At 37.7% G+C, this 21532-nt stretch overlaps 1 protein-coding gene across 5 annotated transcripts in view; it reads right to left on the bottom strand.

The window, feature by feature from the left end:
* Positions 1–21532, bottom strand: part of PDE4DIP (phosphodiesterase 4D interacting protein) — a 192408-nt gene that overhangs the window by 57574 nt on the left and 113302 nt on the right. For all 5 annotated transcript variants that reach the window (XM_027091139.1, XM_027091138.1, XM_027091137.1 and 2 more), the window contains 7 exons: positions 20386–20553; positions 20133–20214; positions 16482–16573; positions 12156–12272; positions 11625–11762; positions 10293–10405; positions 9030–9157 (listed from right to left, as the gene is read on the bottom strand). In XM_027091139.1, coding sequence (XP_026946940.1) covers positions 9030–9157; positions 10293–10405; positions 11625–11762; positions 12156–12272; positions 16482–16573; positions 20133–20214; positions 20386–20553 — 838 coding nt within the window. The remainder of the gene's footprint in view (positions 1–9029; positions 9158–10292; positions 10406–11624; positions 11763–12155; positions 12273–16481; positions 16574–20132; positions 20215–20385; positions 20554–21532) is intronic.

The raw sequence follows: 21532 nt of genomic DNA, 5'->3' as shown, positions 1-21532 counted from the left end.
GGGTCTTACAGAATCTGCCCAAGTTAGAGAATTTTGAGATCTAGTTCTGACCCTGGCCTCAGCAACCAACCTGTTAAAACTCCTCTTATGACCGCTGGGAAACCTGAGCCTCAAAGAGATTAGGTGGCTTGACCTAGGTTACGTAGCTACTTCTGGGTAAGAGCTGTGCGGAGATGGCATGTCTCTGGGCTTTCAGGCAGAGGCAACTCACTGTTCCCTCTGGTGACAAATCAGATCTTTGTCTCTTCCTCCAAGAGCAAAGAACCTGCTCTTGAGCTCAGACGTCTGTGAATGAAAGGCTCTGCATGAATAATGAGCATTCACTACCCTCAACAGGTAAGGTGAACAGGGCCAGTTCACACTTACGTTCCATCTCTTGGCATCTGCAAGTTTATACCAGGGATTTGCAATGGCCCAGGCCAATCTCATTAAAGTCCTAACAGCTTAATCTTTTGACTTAGTCCCTGGTCTTTACTGTGAATGTTGTGTTAACTTTGGACTAAGGCAGTACCCTATTCAATAAAGCCCTACTCACAAGGAGGCACCTTTACCATTCAGCATCTTTAGAGATCCTTGGCAGGCTGTGTATAGTAGCGATTTCCAATACTTACTTTTTCAAACCAGCCCTAGAACCATCTTATTCAGAACACTGGTTGTGTAGAGGTGAATGAACACACTTCCTAAGCTGTGGCTGTTTTGGAAACTCACTGAACCCAGGATGCTAATTCACTTGAGGACATCCCTATCATATTACGCTCATTTTGGAAAATCTTTCCCTGTACAGCAATAGAGATCAGAACGTTTTTCTCTCCCTGCAAAGAAAATGAATTGTCCCACTCAGTGATGGATTAAGAAAACACACTTTTCACATTGTTTCCCTTCTGAGTGTTGGACTAGAGAATGATCCTGTGGTTGAAGAAGGTTCAGCTCTATGAGGTCAGGATCCTCACCCCCATACCACTCTGGGCCCACATCCCATGATGATTCCTGTACTAGGTTCCAGAAGTAGGGTAAGTGGGGATTAGAAAGAGTGATTGTCCCTGGCCTTGAAGGCTTTTGTCTAACCCTTTCTACCCTCCACTTACCTTTGTCAACTTTCTGATGCCACATCTCCATCTCTACATAATGTTCTCTCTTTAATTCACTCTGGGGCAGGATACCATGATTCTGACTTCATCAGAAGTTAAGTGGAGACAAAGCAAAAATGCCCAGTTCATCCTGACATTCTACTACTAGGGGTTTTGTTTTCCTCATTCATTTTTTCATCTAGCTTAGTCTGCCATACTTCCTTCAGGGCAGCTTTAAGGGTTGCTCAGCCCTTTACCAATCTGAATTAAAATGCTAAAGCCTTTTGTGTGTGTTTGTTTGAGGGGTAAAGTTAAAAAAAAATTATAGAAAACATTGGAATAAGTTATCCCATACAAGGTCCTATCTATAAGTTTATATTAGCCGTTCCTCTGTTTTTACCATTTCTGTTTTTTTTTTTTAAATGACAATAAAGGACTTCTCTTTTGTGGAGGATACCCTTTTCTATGCTTTCACAAAGCAACAAAACACTGTCTTCAGAACTAAGTTGGAATAGTACTTTAAATTTCTAATTTAAAGGTACTATATATTGATGGAGTGCTTATGTTTGATAAATAAATAAAATGGTCTGCCACCTTTAGAATTTCTGAAAGCTAAGAATCTGTTTATTCAAATTTAACTTGCTTCTCCAGGTTTTATCTCCAGGATTAAGTTTTACATGTTAGACTGGAAATTTTATTAAAACCTTTTATTTGAGGCTTTGATGGTAGTTTCTCGAGTTGTGGTTCTTCCAAGTTTCTAGGCTCTGAACTACACATAATGGAGATGGTACCAAAACTTCTCTTTCTTAGATTTAGAAAATTATTTTCTACCAACTACCTGACTCTATAAAGTGTATAGAAATAAACTTCTATAATACTATAAAATCCTTGGGCAAAAATTTAAGTGGTATGTAAAAACAAGGTCTTTTTTTTTTCATCATTGAGGCAAAAATTCATACTTCTGTGCTTTCTAAATTGAGGATGGCATAATTATTGAGAACATGGACTCTGGAGCCAGATTGTCTAGGTTAGATTTTTGCTCCCATCATTAGATACGTGACTTTAGACAAATCACCACCTTTCTGTAACTCAAGTTCCATCACTTATTCATTAGGGTTAATAGTAATATCCACTCCATACACCTGTCAACTTTCAAGGGTTTGGTGCTTTTGAAGGGCTTAGAATAGTGGTTGGCATATACTGTGTACTCAGTATATTGCATTATTATTATTGTTTTAAATTATTGTTGGTAAACTGGTCTATGGGCTGAAAAGTTGAGGGTAGAAAAAGACCGTAGAACCTAAAAGTACTCAGCAGAAGAAAATTCTATACCTAATGTTTTTACTGGATGATCTTAATTGAGTCTATCTGTACTTCTTCACTGCTGAATATGTTTCCCCAACAGGAGGTTTGAAGTAACACTCTTACGTTCTCCCTACTTTGCAGGACAGTTGAAAAAACACAGATCTATCAGTAGATTAAGATGAACTCTTTTGAATAGGTTTTACAAATAGGATTCATCATCATTAAATAATAACTGCCTTAAAACTCCATCATGCACAAATAAGCCTTGAGGGAAAGTCATGAAGTGTTATTTTAATTCTCAGTAATAAGTCCCTACTGGGCTGCAACAAGACCATATTCTCCAAATTCTACTCTACCATCATTATTGTTTCCTTTTTAAGCCATTTATACACAACCAACAGAAAAGGAGTAATATTTTCCCATAAAGTTACTCAGAACATAGGAGTCCTATCTGACTAATTTTGAAAGGGGATTCGAAGAGCTAAACTTTACAGCACGAACAAGTTTGCAGTGACAAGCACCCGGCTGTTTTTCCCTCAGTGCCAGGCTCTTATGTCCCCTGGGCTCACCTCACTTTCACTCCTAGGCACTCTGCCATGTGCTCATTACAAGAACTCTCACCTGTTCACGTCATGAACCAACTATTGATGACTTAAATATTATGATGCTACCTGAGAGGATCAAAGAAAAAAGGTCTCCTATCAAACTGCAGTATTACCTGCATCCATTCCCTTCTGGACCATAAGAAAACTTTAAGATTTCATATAATCTTCCATAAGCTTCTGCCAAGAAATAAAATTCTTTAACCAGACAGATTCTGATATTGGAACTGAAGTAGCTAGAAATCTGTTGTCTGCAGTCAAGCCCCTTCATGGTATATCTTTGTCTTTAAATTGCAATATCTCTTAGGTACCCTTCCAGCTTACAAGCTTACAATTCAGAAGGCAACTGTTTTCAGTGACTTAAAAGTCTGTAATGTCAAGGAATTCTTCCTGCTTATGATCTCTTTTTTCCTCAAAGAACACAAGAAACAGGCCTTTCCAGGAATATACACAGGGACAGCACCACCCACCAAAACAATGGACTCCTCAAATTTTCATCCCACTTTCTACTACTCTCCTTCAGCAAGGAGAGCAAGTAATGTTTTTTGAAGGTAAAGTAGTCCATTTCACATTTCTGGGGGAAGCACAACGCTGTTTCTTTAGTCTCACTTCCTTGAGAGTAGAAAAATTCAGGTTTCTTCCTCATCCTTTAGTTAAATTTCCTGAGCCTTATTTGACTTGGAATTTTAGTACAATAATCAATAGACTGATTCTCCTATAAGAAAAAAAAAAAGATATGAGCTTTCTCTACTTTTCTCATAAATCTTTTAAGAATGAAACCAAATAGTTACTGTTTGGCCTTTGATAATTTTATTGGATCAGTGACAATTTTCTGTGTCTCAACTATAGCTGAAATTCTAACACTTATATATAAAAAAGTACACGCTCCATTTCAGCACAAATGTTAACACAATTTAACACAACACAGTGCCATGAAGAAATGAATTATTTACAGCTTGTTTTGGTGGGGAAATAGTCCTAGAAATAATCTAGCACCACCACGTTACTGGATTATTTAACACATCACTTCCTTCTTCATTTAAATTGTTATGAATCACTCTAATTTTTCTCAACAGCCCTAAGGCCAAAACTTTAAGTGGTAAAAGTAAACCTGCTTTTATTATCAAACTGATAGTACTTCATGGAAACAGACAGAAATTCATGGTTTATAAAACATACTTGTATATATACATGCCTCTAAAGTTCACAGATTGAGAGACAGGTTGGTATTTCAGAGCAGTGATTTTGATAATTGCAAAAGGAAGCACTGTATACTCATGTAATATACCAAAAACAAACCTACATGCATTTCCTAGACAATCATGAGTTCTCAAAGGGAACAAGGAAGTCCATTTGGTTCATGTACTTAATTAACAACCCTACTCTTCATATTACTTTAGATCAAATATTTTCTGATGTTGATGAACTTTCTATTTTATCCTTCCAGCTTTAGCAAGAAGAAAACAGTATGATAAAGATTTTTATTTCTGGAATTTGACTTTAAACAACAAAAAGGGAAAGTAATGCAAAAAGAATTAGTATGTCACTTTATAAGTTTAATTATTCTTATTTGAAATCTGATAAAATTAGTATTGTCAGCTCTACAGTTTTGTGTCCCTTCCACTTCCCATCCTTTGCTGGAAGCAAATTATAAATTTGCTTTATTTGGGAAATTTCTTTGGGAAATTCATCCTGGCTCAGTGATTACATAGAAAGAAGTTGAGAACTTACCTTCTGTCAATACTCAAACTACTTAAAAGCAACATGGTAGTCTTTCAATCATAATAAAAAAGGCTTAAAAAAGTTATTGCTCCAAAAGTCTAGTGGGTGGCTTAAATCCATAGTCCAAAAAGCATTAAGATGCAGAAACTATTACCCCACAGAAATCACTCTGATGTACTGTCCCACTGACTCATTCCTTCTGTTTTTTAATTGGGTTGCCTTATATGCGGCTCCATATTCCCAGCTATTCTTTCTACAGTACAAATGGTTCTATACTACCAAAGGGAGAAGAAAAGCTCTCTGAGCTCTACCCCAAAGAGAAATGAGAAAATACTCTATATGATTGTATCTCAGAGGATGTTAGTATCTGAAAAAAAAAAGCTAACTTCATTTATCCCACTTCTAGCGCCATTTCTGTAAGGCAGGATGGAAAATGGACTTTAAAAGTGTGTGGGTCACTGTATTCCTTCCCGACTCCCTAGGAAGTTTGTCATATATCCCTGCACACTGCCTGCAGGCCTCTAGAATTACTACTGAGACCCTAGTTGAAGAGGCAACTTGAGTTTTTCAGGGACATGAAGACTCTGACTTCTTCAAATAAAAAGACCAAGAAACCAGAAAACAGTAACTTTATCCTAACAACAGGAACTAGAGTTTTCCAATACTAGCTCAAGGAAAGCAAAGGTATTAAATTATAGTTTCCTCTAGGGCTTACAGTCCAAAGGGAAGTGACTTTAGGTAGGTCAGTCAACCTTTATTCCTCAATGAAAGGAGCAATTTGGGGTGTAATCTGATCTATTCCTTCTTTCCCTAATCAGAAGACTCTAGATCCAACGAGAAGACTGAAGCAGAGAGAACTGAAATCAACTTTCTTGAACTGTTTTGAAGCTATGAACCAAACCTCTCAACCAGACACTGAATTAGAAGCCTAAGTAAGCATAAAACTGATAGGTCTTTTATATATATATCTGCCATTTATGTATAATCTGTGCAAGGAGAATAAACGAAAGAACCTCCTAAGGAAACTCGCGGCTTGGATCTAATATCCTACCCAGGGCAAGATTTTCTTGATCTTTAACAGATCTCTCACTATACATAATGACCAAGACAAATCTTTTAAAAATATGAAGGAGGAACCAAAAATGTTGCTACCATCCACAACTGAATGAAGAGAGGTGGGTGTGGGAGAGGGTTGGGTCAGGGGGGATAAGGATAGAAGTACACCCCATCAAAGTAAGAGGTTGACAATGTTAAAATAGTCCCATCAGGCCTTTTCAGAAAAAGTTATAACTTGGCTAAATAGCTAAAAAGAGAACACCAGAAAAATGTCGATTTATACTAGGCACTAACAATCACCAGACTTCAATGATATAGTTTAAACCTGTAATAGAAAAGAGTTTAGGGGAAATATCTGTCAAAAGGACTCCATTTCACTCATTAAATAAATCTTTTTGGAGGTCCTTTTCAACTCTCTAGCTCTAAAAACTATAGACTTCAACTACCCTGACCTCTTACAACCATTACAACCAAAAAGGAAATGTGAGAAAGACCAAATCCATCAATATGCATTTTTTTCAATTTAAGTTCTATGCTTCCAATTAAGCATAGCCTGAGTGAGAATTTCATTTCATTTTCTTTCACGCTTTTTATTCAAGCACAAGGTTCTATAAGCACACAATGCTTTATCTAAAATTATTGTAAGGTTGAAAAATGCCTGGCAAAAGTAGAATAATTCAGCAAGAGAAAATGTCTGCGCCCCTGAAGAGAGAATGGAATCATATTATAGCATGCTAAATATGAATGATCATATTTAGCATGCTAAATCATATTATGCTAAATCATATTATAGCATGCGAAATATGAATGGAATCATATTATAGCATGCTGAATATGAATGATGTGGCCAAAGCATCATCTACCTGTGGGATACAGAACAAAATTCATTAGAATCATGTTCTCTAATAAGATGCCAAGTTACCACACAAAATTGTTAGACCAGCAAGCTCTCTCCAGTTAGCACTGTTTGCAAGCCCCATTCCAGCTATACAGACCAGAAAGTCAGTACCAGATTTTAGTCACATCTACATTATCAAGACCACACTTTTAATTTCTCTTGTGCCACTAAATCACCTAATTTTCTAAAATGTTTCCCGAGGACCAATATCAAAGGTAAGTAGCTATAGCACAAGTTACTCTATCTTTTCAAGATCCAAATCAGGACTACAATTCACTCACTTTCTCCCCCAATCTACGTATTTTGTTCATTGTCCAGTAGGAAGCTGAGTTTCTCATTATTCACCCCACTACCTTAATATTTCTAACACTTAGCAACTGTTCAAGATAACAAGGGAAATTCCTATTCTCGTTGGAGAATGACAGAAGTAGTAGTTTACATAAATTACTGTAATCACTATGAGCCATTAGAACCCAAATATCACCCATGGTTGAATCTTAATAGGAAACTTAGAAAGTGTCATTGGTCTATTAGTAAAAATAAGGAAAGGCATTTCTTAAGTGCCTTGTAATCATATGACAGGCTAGCCTTTGGTGGGGTGATATTTCTACAGCTCGATTACCCTCCTCTTTACTTCTACAATGTTACAGAGCTCTGTGCAGGAAAGGGTCACTAAACATTGGAAGACTAAGAAAAAATGGATGATTCTGCTTATACTTCCAATCTCCTTTCTTAAATGACCCCTGTACCACCCAAAGCCTATTAAAACTGAAAAGCTTTCCATTAAGAGGAAAGCTTACGGCTACCAATCTTTTACAAACTATCAATTCTTAATCAGAGGATTCCATGGTGTTTCTCCAGTAGAATATTTTCTTCCCTGTCCATTTTAGAGTGACAGATGCTCTGTTACAGGCATGGCTAAGGTTACAGAAACTTGGACAGAATTTATAAGGTAAGCAAGCCATGTCAATACATGAATGTAAAAGAAATAAAAGTATCATATGAAAACTGGAGGGAAGAAAGAAAAACCATTGTGCTCTACCTCATTTAGAAAGGGTACTCGGCCACATTTATGGGGCTGAAGAGCCTCAATCCCTATTCACCAAATTCCATGTTTAAAAACTGAAACCTGAGCTTCTAATCTAGGAAATTAATTCCAGCAGAAATAACAAACCTCATGGGTTAGCAAGGTTACAAAGTAACCTTGGTTACTTTTTATACTCTTGACATTTAAGATACCAGAAGTATAATCTCAAGGGCCCCCTTCCTTACATCTGTCGTGTTGAAATAAGAAAGCATTGAGACAATGACCAAAACCTAGAAAGATCTGCGACATTTCTTTCTAAACTATCCAAACACATCAGAGCCAGAAGCCTATTACTTATTGTAATATGGAGAAATGCAAAAGCACTAAAAAGTAAAAAATACAGGACTCCATCTAGTGCCGTTACCAAATGAAAAAAATACAAGAAATATTTTCTTCTAGTCATAATGAGTTATTTGGTGAAATATTGAATTTAAAAGGGGACATTACGTTTGAAATTATCTTTTTATATGGAGAATTCTGACTCTCGAAGACCTGGGAGCTTTCTTAAAGTTGTGTTCTGACTAAATACTATACCCTTAAAGAAAAAAATTATAATGGAATCTAATCTGCATCTAATCTAATTTCGCTGTTATTCAATAATCAACTCTGAAACAATATTAGAGGTAAAGGTTTACTATAAACACTTTAACAGTCTTTGCCTCTGCTCTTTAACTTGGCCTTCCGAATACTTTCAGTCTTCTATTGCAAGACTTGGGTTTGGCTACCTTCTGATAAGGATTATACCACTTTCGCAAAGTCATTCTTATAGGGTCTCAATCTCTTATCTCTCTCTTATCTTGAAACTTTGATTAAAAAATTGCTCTCACTCAAAGAGCAGGAGTTGATTGAATGGCAAAAATAATACACACGCATGCATTTATGACATGATATGGAACATATGAAATGGACTGTGAAAGTGGGGGAGGAATAAACTTTATTGGCCTGTAGAAGGGATGAGGGAAAAGAAGGAAGGGCTGGGGAAAAGAATGAAAACAGGTGGGAAAACTAAAATGGAATGATTAATAGTGTGCAAATATACTTTGTAACCTCCACGATTCAACTTGGAGACAGCTATGTACAGTGAAATACAGGTAGACTAAAGTGAGTTTCACTTTGTAGTTGATGCTACTTGTACCAGTTCTATCATTAGTAAGTCACTGTTTAATTCTGCCAAAGTCAGACAAGGCTCTCTGGTTAGTGCAAACAAGGGTCTCCATCCCGGGCTGCAGTCTGACCCGCCAGTGCTCAGAAGGCATGCTCGTGACGAACTCGCACACTTTCCAGTTCCCCACCTCCAATGGCGGCCAGGGTCTCCAGCCTGCTTAAGCGCTCCAGGCTTCTTCCAAGAACTTCTTCTAGCCGACTGCGTATCACCTGGGCCCCTTCTAGTTCCACCTGCAGAGTTCGGTCTCTCTCAGAGCTGATTAAACATGCCATACATGGAAGGAAAATGTATTAGCCATCAATGTAATGAGTCCATAGATGCTTCCAAAGAGCCATCAGTGCCACTCTGAGCCATGAGACTTTTGGAGTAATTGTTCTCTAGGACACAGTAAATGAATGTGGTCTTTGTTGTGGCCCTTGTGTTCAATGCTGGTAGATTAGCAAGGCCTGTTTTCTGTAAAGTTTGTCCCTTTATCCTAGATTCTGAGCCAATTTGACATAAAATTATAGTTCCTAATATTCATCTCACACCCTTATAGCCCACTAAGAGAAATTTCATTTCTTAACTAAAAGCGTTAGTTTCTGAAAAGCCAAAACCCAGTAAAAACTAAATGCAAACTGAATCGATATTGAGCCAAGTAGGGTCGCTACTGAAGATATTCGTTTTCTCATTTGTTACTGAAAACTGACAGTGCTCTGAAAGAGAATCCAGTTCACAAAGATGCAGAGATTCTTTATAAAGTAACACACATGGTCCTATTTTACCTTTCCTCTGCCTTCATTTTCTTGAAGGAGAAAGAAAAAAAAAATTTTTAACTCAAAAATAAATTAGAAAAAACTGAATAGTAAAAGAATAAAAATTAGGAAAGAGAGAAAGGGGCTAGAAGGGAAGGCAGAATAAGAAAAAAAAATTAAGGGAATATAAAATGAACCAGAAGGATATACTATACATGACCAAAAATCAAGAGGTACAGGAAAATAGATTCATCATGATGGCTATGAGTAATCCTGGGGTAATATTAGCCATAACAACACTTATATCTTCTTCAGTTATATTCAGTGAATATCAGTGCCCTTTATAGTCTTATAATGAAGCAGCCTTTAATAGGACATGGATTAGAGAGAGGAAAGAAACACACAATGAGTGCTTGCTATATGCAAGCATTATTTTAGACACCTGACACGTCTCCTCATTGGATCTTTGCAATAGCTACATGAAATGGATGCTACTCCTGACTTAAGATGTAGACACTGAGGCTCAGAGCAATCCCTATAACCAGTGACAAGTCGGGTAGTCCCAGTTATGATTTTCTTTTTCTCCCTCCTCGTATACTGTAAGCATCTGCACTTAATGAGGAATAAAAGGAAAAACAGTGCAGTCACTCTCTTACCTCTCTGGATGGGCATGGAACCTCACGAGACTGCTATAGAGCTGTCTCTCTGCTTGTAAGGCCTCATTGAGCCGACTCCGTTCATCTACCAGTCCTTCTAGCATCAGCAGCAACTGAGGGAAAAAGAATAGAAGCAACATGCAAATAGAGACAGGAAGCCACAGTTAATCCTGAGAAAGAGACCAAAAGAATGTATTAGCATGAACTATGACTCAAAAAGCTCACTATCTCATTACTGACTTAACCTTTCTCTATATAGTATGTTACAGTTTTCAAGTCAATGCCATATTATCCTTTTTTACCTTTAAAACTCTATCGGGGGCTTCCCTGGTGGGTGCCGTGGTTAAGAATCCACCTGCCAATGGAGGGGACACGGGTTCAAGCCCTGGTCCAGGAAGATCCCACTTACCGCGGAGCAACTAAGCCCGTGAGCCACAACTACTGAGCCTGCGCTCTAGAACCTGCAGGCCACAACTACTGAGCCCGCGTGCCACAACTACTGAAGCCCGCACGCCCAGAGCCCGTGCTCCGCAACAAGAGAAACCACCACAATGAGAAGCCTGCACACCACAACAAAGAGTAGCCCTCGCTCGCCACAACTAGGGAAAGCCCGTGCGCAGCAACGAAGACCCAACTCAGCCAAAAATAAATAAAATAAAACAAATTAATTAAAAAAAAAAACCTCTATCAGGCAGAATTCAAATATGGGAGCAAGGAGAAGAAAGAGGAGAGTGAAGCCAGAAGGACAGGCAAGAGGCCAAGAAGGAGTGGGAGAGAAAGCAAGGAAGGGCAAGAGGGAAACATACAACAGGACTTACTAGTACTCTTCATTCATTCATTAAACATTTATTGGGCACCTTCTATGTGCCAGACTCTGTTCTAAGGAGAAGCTTACTATCTAGTGGGGGGAAAAGACATTCATGAGTCACAGACACATGTCATTGTGAGCTACAGTAAGTGCAAAGATGAGCTACGATAGTGCATAACTGCAGAGATCTATTTAAGTGAACTGGTAGAGTTTAAAAGCTAGCTTGGAATGAGATGAGTAGTTAGTGAGAGAGATGATAGTGGAGACAGGGAGGAGTACAGGCAAACAGGTCATTTTAAGAAGCTTGGCATTAAAGAGAGGTCACATATGGGGCAGCAGTTACAAAGGAACTACACGTATGAGAAAACAGCATCTGTGGCTGCTACTGACCAAGGCAGGGAACTTTAGAGCACAGATTTTCTATGAAATTCCATCAACAGACACCTTCATAAGTAATTGAGATTGATGGCTTGTTCATTGTTTATCTCACAGTAAAAAATAAGGTTTGTAATTCAATAACTTACTTGTTGTCTTCGGTTTCCAGAAGTTTCCTGACCCTGTGATTCTACTGAAGCAACTTTTTCCCGAAGAAGTAAGACTTCTTGGGTCAGGCGTTCCATAGCTGGTATGTCTTCAGGATCAACCAGCTGCATTTGCAGGTCCTAAAAGTCAAAAACAAGTATAGTAATAAAAATATTGGGTTGCCCAAAAAGTTTGGGTTTTTCCATAAGATCTTATGGAAAAACCCAAACGAACTTTTTGGCCAACCCCATAAGTCATAAAAACACTATTCAGCACAGGAACAAAGTAACAAATCTCTTGAAATAGTTTGCTATACTTTAAGTGGGATATTAATAAGCCGTATGACGGTAGCAATAGCTTCTTTATGAAATCTTAGCAACTCTGACATAAACCAGAGAGAATATGTCAACATCAAGAGGCTCAAACTAACAGTGCATAAGAAGACTCAATGTATCCAAGTGTTGTCTGAAGATGCCCTACAGGTATTCTGAGCTGTAATCATTTCCAATAGTCTTTAAAAAGCTTTGAGAGACCTTTATGAGGTCTTCTTTAATCTGTATTGTCCTGGTCAGGGACTCCATATCAGCGGCCTGCACCTGCAGCTCTTCCTCTTGCACAGCCATCATGGACTGCAGGGCGGAGAGTTCCATCTGAGAAAGAAATCCTGAAGTCAGTGGGTAGAGGAAACAATATGTGTCACAACTTCATTTTAACATTGAAGCAAATGCTTTTCCATATCCTATCAGCCAGTAGTGCAAATAGAAACTAGAACGTGAATAGTGCGCTACTGGATCAGATCAATAAACTGCACTGTGCAGTACTAAAAGGTGTTTCATGGGAAGTTGTAATGTGGTTTTAATGATATCCTCCATCTTTGTTAGCACTACAAAACATACCAAATTTGTTTAATTAATGAGTTTATTATACTACTTTAAAAAATGGGTTACCATTAGCAGATGCAAGAATAGATGTTTTTCTTTACATAAGTATTTCAGCTAAAAGATTAAGAAAAGACAGAATATCTCCATTTTTGCAAGCCTTAATGAATTAATAGAGGCATCAATCATCAATATCACAAGAGATCACCAAACATTACACACCTCCTGATGGAAGAACACACCACCACCTATGAAGAAGTCCTACCAAAAGTTAACACTGTAGGCCCTAAACGTTTAATGTTGTATCCTTCATCTCTCCTCACCAGAAAATGACAGCCAAATATTCGATTATGACAAATTTCACTAAAAATCATGATAATTTCCACAGCTGCTAACATTTACTAGGTGCTTATTACTGTGTTCCAGGCCTTATAAAAAATACTTTGTATATATTTAATCCTTTTAACAAACCTAATGACTTGGCTTCTGCCCACTTTTTCAACCTCAGTATGAACCATTTTCTACCTCATTCATGGTTTTCTAGGCACACTGGACTTTTTCTGTTCTAGGAATGCCAGACTTTCTCTTGACTCAGAGCCTTTGCACCTACTATTCCCTCTGCTTGAAATATCTTCCTGAGTTGCCTCCTTCTCCTCCTCGAGTCCCAGCTTACACGGCATCTGCTCAGAGAAGCATTCTCTAGCATTCTATCTCAAACGGTCCCATACATGTTACTTTCTATTATTTCCCTCATATCGCTTATGACAATCTGTAATTGTATTATTTGTTGTCTGAATCTCCCCAGTAGGAATTAATTACATAGGGTCAGAGACTTTGTTGATTTTGTTCCTTATTCATCCCCACCACTTGCCCTGGCTTAGAGAAGGTACTAATATAGCTGATGAATGAAAGAATGAGTGAATCCTCCCAACAACCCTACAGAATAACTACTCTTCTACTCCTCAATTTACAGATGAGGTGACTGAGGCTGAGAGAAATTAAGGAACTTGTTCAAAATCAGAGCCAGTAAGTGGTAGATCCAGAAAGTAAACTCAAGGAAGTAGAGTCACAGCCACCAGACTATGTCCTATATGCTTCATGGTAATGGCAAGTTATTTGTAAGTAAACATTTCAAGGAAATATTTTGAGATAATTTTTTTAAAGTAATTGTGACAAGTGAAGATGGATGACACACAGCTAGTTTAAGGTGTAATCAAGCTTCCTAAAGGAAGCAGCACCTTTTTCCTTAAGTAATATAAAACGTAAGTTATAAGCAACAAAAATTTTACTTGTGTATCTTTTTTTTTTCTTTAATAAATTTACTTATTTATTTTATTTTTGGCTGCGTTGGGTCTTCATTGCTGCGTGCGCACTTTCTCTAGTTGTGGTGAGCAGGGGCTACTCTTCAATGAGGTGCGCAGGCTTCTCATTGTGGTGGTTTCTCATGCTGCAGGGCATGGGCTCTAGGTGCGCGGGCTTCAGTAGTTGTGGCATGAGGGCTCAGTAGTTGGGCTCGTGCGCTCTAGAGCACAGGCTCAGTAGTTGTGGCGCACGGACTTAGTTGCTCTGCGGCATGTGGGATCTTCCTGGACCAGGGCTTGAACCGTGTCCCCTGCATTGGCAGACGGATTCTTAACCACTGCGCCACCAGGGAAGTCCTACTTGTGTATCTTCTAACTCCATCAATGCTTATAGAATCACTGTGTGGGCTTATGATGGTTTATAACTATACAAGGGTATTTGATGATTCTGGGCTACTGCAGCAGATTAGGAGGAAATGCTTCTCCTCATACTTCCTTCCTTGTTGAAGGAGCTCAGTTACTGTAACTCCTGACCTCTCTCCACCCCTTTACTCACTCAACCCTGGGCAGGCAAAGGGACTTAACAGTAGACTGGGGAAGAATAAACCAAGCAAGCTTGACCTAGTTCCACCTTTCCTCTTCTTGGGAGACAGCTGCCTGTAGGAAGCCACTGCTTCTCCAAAGGCAAGCTCTTCCCCACCATGCAGAATGGTCTGCTGAGGCCCAGCGTTGCCTGTCTGGGCAGATAAGTCTACCTAATTCTGGGGATTGGCCAGCAGGCCCACTTGGTTCTTGCATTAAATTCTCTAGGTAAACCTTTATCAGTAATACAGTTGATAAAGTACCAAACTACCTGCCACTATTTTATTTCATTTCTCATTTTGTTCAGATCTTGGGTATGGAAAAAGGGGTGCTCTTAATTGCTCTCTTCAGAGACCTCTGCCATTTTATATCGAGGTAGTTGCACCATTGAAGAAACACGAAAACATGAAGAAAAAACATTATTGCAGCAAGCTAAAGGTCTGCAGTCAGATAGACACGGGTCTTACATCTTGGCATAATCTCCCGAACAAGGCAATTTAAACTGAGCTTCAGATTCTTCAACTGTAAAATGGGAATAATATCTACTTTTCAGGGTTATGTGAGAATAGAGAAAATGTATTAAAGTGCATGGCATATAGCAGGCAATCAGTGAATGATAACTATTATTACCACCACTACTATTATCTCAGGGGGGTAGGGGGAATGTTGAAAAATCTGGGAAAATCTATATGGCTTTGGTAAATACCTAATATTAGAGGAAATATGATAATGAAAATACATAGCATTGAATTGAGAAGTTGTAGTTGATTAAGAACATACAGACGTAAGCAATAGAGCTAAATATAACTCACTCAAAATACCGATTTTTTTCTTTTAAATATTTTTCTTCAAAATATTCATTTATAGTAATTATAATTTTATGATCCTGAAAACAGGACAAAACCAAAAGTAACATTACTCTTAATTGAGTATATGTGAGATAAATAGGAACAGCATGTGGAAACTAAATTATCTGACATGATAGTGGCTAGGGCAGAACCAAGAAAAAGGAGGGGAACTAGGGGATTTTTTAAACTAGTATTTTTTAAATGCCACACAATTTCACATCCTCAAAACTTGATTCATATAACTCCGTAAGGAGAAATATGGTAATGAAAAGAGAAATTAGAGGTACAATAAGATAATTTCATCACAAATATGAATGCAGGTTTTATATTATAGATGTAACTATGACAAAGAGGTAGAACAAAACTGAGGAGCTACACAGACTAGCCAGGTAAACTTAATTTAGGAACCCATGACACTGGCCGATCTAAAATAGAGGTCATAGTAACATAAAGGCTTTCAGTTTTAGTCTATAACTCTATACTGTGGACCTAATGCTTCTTCTACATCATAGTACAAACAACTAGCTGTATAGGGAAGAAGAAGTGGAAGGGATCCTGTAAGGCTGAGAGGCCTCTTCTAAGAAAATTGATGAAACCTCTATTGCTAGAAATAGAACATATGAATGGGAAAAATTATCTGCTCCAGGAAATGACTTCTTAGGAAGTGTTCTGAGTCACAAAAGACTTGAGTTTAAATCTTAGCTTTAGCATTTTATAGCCATATAACTCTTCCCCACCTCCAGGTTTTAAAACAGTGTTTCAGCTTCTTCATCTATAAAATAGGGCCAATATGACTTACTTAGCAGAGCTGTATTAGTGCTAATTTAAGTATCCAGTACAGTGCACTGCATATAGCAAGTACTCAATAAAAGTGGGTCCTTCTCAAATTTCTCCTGTTTCATGTTTCTAAAACTAATTTCATGGCTCTAATGTCATAATTCTAAGGAGCAATTATGTAGCACTTCATTTTTTCACAAGTCCTTTGTAATTATTTTATTCCAGTTAGCAATGCGCAGAGAAAGCTGTGTCTTTTCAGCACTTAAAAAGTTTTAATGATCCTCATTATAAATAACAAGAGCATCTTGGTGAGAAATGTGTATATAAAGGGATTTCTATTTTTCTCCAGAAAGCAAAAAGGCTCAACCTGCATTTGGACCCAGATATTATACTTGGAGAATTTTACTCTTTTAAATATGAAGTATTTTGAAAAAAATAGGAATTAAGAAATTAGGCTTAACAAGAAAACTCACCCGACTTTCTCTTTCTTTTTTAGCCATGAGCTCAAGTTCCTCTTTGGCATTACTCAGTTCTTTTTCCAGCCCTGCAACTGTATCCAAGTCTCCTAAAAATGAATACATAATGCTAGTTATAATCACTATCAACATAATGTGATCTTTGCTGCCTTGTTTCTAAGGAATTTAAGATACAACCCAACAACAACAAAACACATATGCACAGGTTGTTCTTTGCAGCATTATTTGTAATAGCAAAATACTGCAATCAACCTACAAGCCTATAAAAGAATGAATAAAGCATAGTATATCCACACAGTGAAATACTATATATAGCTGTAAAAAAGAATGAGGAATATCTTTAATGAACTTACATGGAGTGATATCCAAGATATTAAGTACAACAAGCTGGGCACAGAAGAATACATCTAGTGAAGTATGTTTTATATTAGGAAAAGGGGAAATAAGAACATACACATACACATCACATATACACATAGAATTAATCTGCTTATTATTGCAAAAAGAAACACAGGAAGGGTACCTCAGAAATGAAACTGATTGTCTTCAGGGGATGAGTAAAAATAGGAGAGAAAGGACAGGGAAGTAGATGGGACTTCGGAGTACACTTTTCTATATTTTTGAGCTTTGAAGCACGTTAATGTTTTATTATTAACGTGTAAAGTTAGTTCCACAATGAGGAAGCAAAAGCCAAACACTGAATACTAACATAAATAAATGAAACTAAATAGCAAATTGATAAGATAACCACCCAGAAGATAATAAAAAAAATTAATCCAAATAATTTTTGAACTCAGTATTCTAACTGTACACCCTTGGTGGGAAATATTCTAAGGATAAAAAGAATTATAAAGAAATTTTAAACATTATTTAATAGATTTAGTGTTGATAGTGGTATTCATGTAGCCATTCTGAAACTATTTTTGTGTACTGTGCAAATGTATAAATATAGTGATGTTACAGGTAACCAGGTTTCTCAATGTTGGGAGAAGGCAGATACAAATACAAAATAACGGAAAGAAAGAACTTGTATTGTTTAACTGGAATTAGAGGAATCAGTATCAAATGGAGATATATATGTGTGTGTGTGTGTGTGTGTGTGTGTGTGTGTGTGTGTGTGTGTGCGCGCGCGTGTGTGTATATACACATACATATATATGTGTATGTGTATATACACACACACACACGCACACACACACACACGCTCACACATATACATATAAACATCCTTAGCTCTGTTCACTTAAAAGGGCCTAGAAGCAAATGACATACCTGTAGCTATGAACCTATCTTATATCCAGATACTAGTATATAAATGCCATTACCCACTAAAAGGAACCAGAGAGCTCCTTGAAGTAATGGATAATTTCAGGGCGGAGGTAGGCAAAGTAAAAGAAAATCACAGAACACCTTATTGTGCCAGAAAGTATGGAAGTGCTCAAAAACAGATGGGGAAATACTGAAAGGACAGAGGAACAGCTTGAAGGGGCTCCAATTGGCCAAATCCGGGATAATTTGGTTATCAAATGGAATAATGACAGAAATGGATAATACAATGATTTTTTTAAAAAAAGGAACCCATTACTCCATACTGATATAAACAAACGGAGTAGGAAGAATAGGGAAAGGGCATCTCTTCTTTATAAAAGAATACACACTACTAAACAAAGAAGGAATTTTAGAAATAGAAAATCTCTTTTTTAAACTACCAAATAGTGAGTTCCAACAAGCTCAAAGGATGCTAAAACCACTGGGTGAATGACTGTGGGAAAGCAGAACTACCAACATCTCAAGGCATTTGCTGGCAGATCACTTATTAATTACAAAGGGGAAAATGAGCCTTCAGAGTGGAGACATCTGGCAGATACAACCTTAACCAAACAACTAAACTTAATATCACCGAGCATAACACAAACTGATACCATGTGCTCCTGATGTGATGCACTGAGAAAGACATCATCCATGTAGTATTCTTGCCAAAGATGTTTAACTTGAATCTAACCATGAGGAAACAATCAGAGCCAAATTGAGGGCCATTAGCTGGCCCAGAGTTTTAAAAAATGCCAATGTCAGAGAACAGACTTGTGGTTGTCGGGGGGTGGGGGGGTGGGGGGAAGGGTTGGATTGGGAGGCTGGGGTTAGCAGATGCAAACTATTATATATAGAAGGGATAAACAACAAGGTCCCACTGTACAGCACAGGGAACTATATTCAATATCCTGTAATAACCCATAATGTAAAAGAATATGGTAAAGAATATATACATATATATAAAAAACTGAATCAATTTGCTGTACATCAGAAATTAACACAACATTGTAAATCAACTATACTTCAATTGACAAAGAAAGCCCATGTCAAAAAAGACAAAAAAGCCTAGAAAACTGTTCTAGATTAAAAGAGACTAAAGAACCATGACAAGTAGGTGCAATGCATGATCCCTGAGGGAAGAGAACAACCAGCTATCAAGAATATTATTGGGACAATGGGAACTCTGAATATAGACTGTACATTAGATACTAGGACTGTATTAAAGCTAAATTTCCTGAGCATGATAATTATATTGTAGTTATGGAAGACAATGCCCTTGTTCTTAGGAAGTACATAATGAAGTATTTAGGGATAAAGTGTCAATGATTTCTGTAATTTTTAAATGGTTCAGGAAAAAACATTATATCTGTGTGTGCGTGCATGCAAGAAATAATGCAAAAGTAGCAAAATGTTAACAATTGGTGAATCTCAATAAAACTGTATATGGGTATTCATTGTACTATTTTTGCCACTTTTCTATAGGCTTGAAATTTGCAAAATAAAAAATTGGGGAAAGATGCTTTTAAAAAAAGGTAACTACGGAGTAAATTAAACAAATCCAGCATCCTTTACTCTTTAACTAGCATAAAGTTTCTCACTAAAAAATGACTACTTGCACAACTTATCTATGAATTCCATAATACCCTACACTATAACACAAAGTTTATGCATTCTTAAAATCATTAAAAAAAATCGTAAGTTAATTCTCCAAGTCCACATTTCTTATCATAGCACTAGAATCACCAAGTCACTAACCATGGTGAGCCCCTATGTTTGGAACTCACTGAATAATAGTTTCTTTGATGCTTCCCTAGATCCCAAACTTTTGGTCTGTGAAAGTCAGAGACTTTAAGGCACCCATTTGAGTTTTGCTCAGCTGTTTTTAGGGAGTTCAAAGCCTATAATCATCCCTTGGATGGAGGGGAGCTTGGCACTGCCTACCCCTCCCAACACTGTAATGTGGGTTATGTCAATTTACAGTGAGCAGCCTCAGCCTGCTTAAGGTACCCAGGAGACAGCGTCAGCCCTGTGGTCCTGCTGTGCAGGTTTGGAAACCCTGCCTCCTGCCTTCCTGAATCCCTGCAAAGCTAACTGAAAAAGAGAATTAGGATGCAGTTTCTCTGAGTCAAATCGTGTGGCCAGAGCAATACTTTTAATTCAAAATAAGGCAAGGGCAGTTCTCCCTAGAAGACACATGTCTTCAGCCTTTCGGTGGAATCCAAACTTATTTTTTCCATTATGGTAGGAAGAGAAAGAGAGTCTTGGCCAAACCTATTAACAGAGAGTTACAGGAAGGAAAGACAGAGGTTCCTGAGTGAAATGAAATTTGATACTTACCTAACGCAGACCTGGGTATGCTAGTATCCCCTTTGTCAGTCAGTGAGGTGCTATCATCTCTGGAGGGTATAGGCACTGAACCCTAAAAATTGGAAGAGTCGGGGGATTTAGGAAGATACAGGAACCATGATCACAATGGCAAGGACTTGGAACATTCTTGCACAACTTGATATTAAAATTATCACACTTATGCCTCAGATATAAAAAGAAAATGCAGTTGGCATAAACATCTATACAAGTCTATGGTTCTTACTTGATCAGTCTGCTCTGCAAGATGGGGACTGACAGAGGTAACTTCAGCTGGTTGGTTAGAGATGAGTGCCTGGGACGTCATGAAATCTTTCCCTCCTAAATACTGGCGCAGGGCCTGTAATTCTGAATTTCTTTCCATTAGGGCCTGTACCATCTTTTCTGCAGCAGCCTAGTAAGGAAAACACACATAACATTAGAGAGATATTCTAATAAAAAAAATTTGTGTTCTGATGTCATTGTTAAAAGCCAACCATTTAAGAAAAGCCAGTGGGGCCCTAAGAAATAGTTTCCTTGCTTTTATTTTATAGGAAAAACCATAGTCAATGAGCGGAAAGAAAGTCTCTCATAGGCACAATATTGGAAAAACGGAATATAAAAACACATCTGTCACAGATAAAATAATCTAAACTTGTTCTGCTAGAACTATCAGGCTAAGGTATTAAGATTCTGGTTTGAATTGGGTAACATATGTCTTTCTTTACTCATGTGCCTTTGGCCTGAATGGTCTTTGCCCAAACATTTGTTTGGTACACTCCCTTAAGGTCTTTGCCAAATGTCAACTTTATCAGATTGGCCTAGTCTGCGTTTCCTATCTAAAACAGCAATCTCATCTCTACTCCTAATTCTCCCGTCATGCTAAATTCTTTTTACAATGCACTTACCGGTAATCAATATATCTATTTATTGTCTCTCTCTCTCTCCCCAGCCCCCCGCCCTGCCCCAACTGGATGTAAGTTTTCTGAGGGCAAGTACTATGTTTTGTTCAGTGCTGAATCCCAAGCACCCAGAACAATGTCTGGCACATAGTAGGCACTCAATTCACAGGTACTCGAGACCTATTTATTGAATGAATCAATTACACAGAAACATTTTTATCAGACCACATGATCAGGAGAATCTGAAACTCAGAATCACCAAACCCAGTTTATTTCATTTCAAATCCCACAGTTTTCTAAGACACATGATGGTACAATAAGGAAGAAATTTAGAACAAACAAATGCTACCAAAGTCTGCATTTAATCAGAAAATCTAGAAATAATAAACTAAGACTAAAAGAGGGTATAAGATGATGAATATATTAGCTATATTATAGCATCGACTGTCTCTGGGAGAATTACTACTATTTTAAATAAGAAGCTGAGCTCTT

This window comes from Aethalodelphis obliquidens, unplaced genomic scaffold (genome assembly GCF_003676395.1).
Source record: "Aethalodelphis obliquidens isolate GAN/ISIS:26980383/991018 unplaced genomic scaffold, ASM367639v1 scaffold70, whole genome shotgun sequence".
Lineage (NCBI taxonomy): Eukaryota > Metazoa > Chordata > Mammalia > Artiodactyla > Delphinidae > Aethalodelphis > Aethalodelphis obliquidens.
The sequence above is the reverse complement of the archived record's forward strand: the minus strand, read 5'-3'. Positions and strand labels throughout refer to the sequence as shown.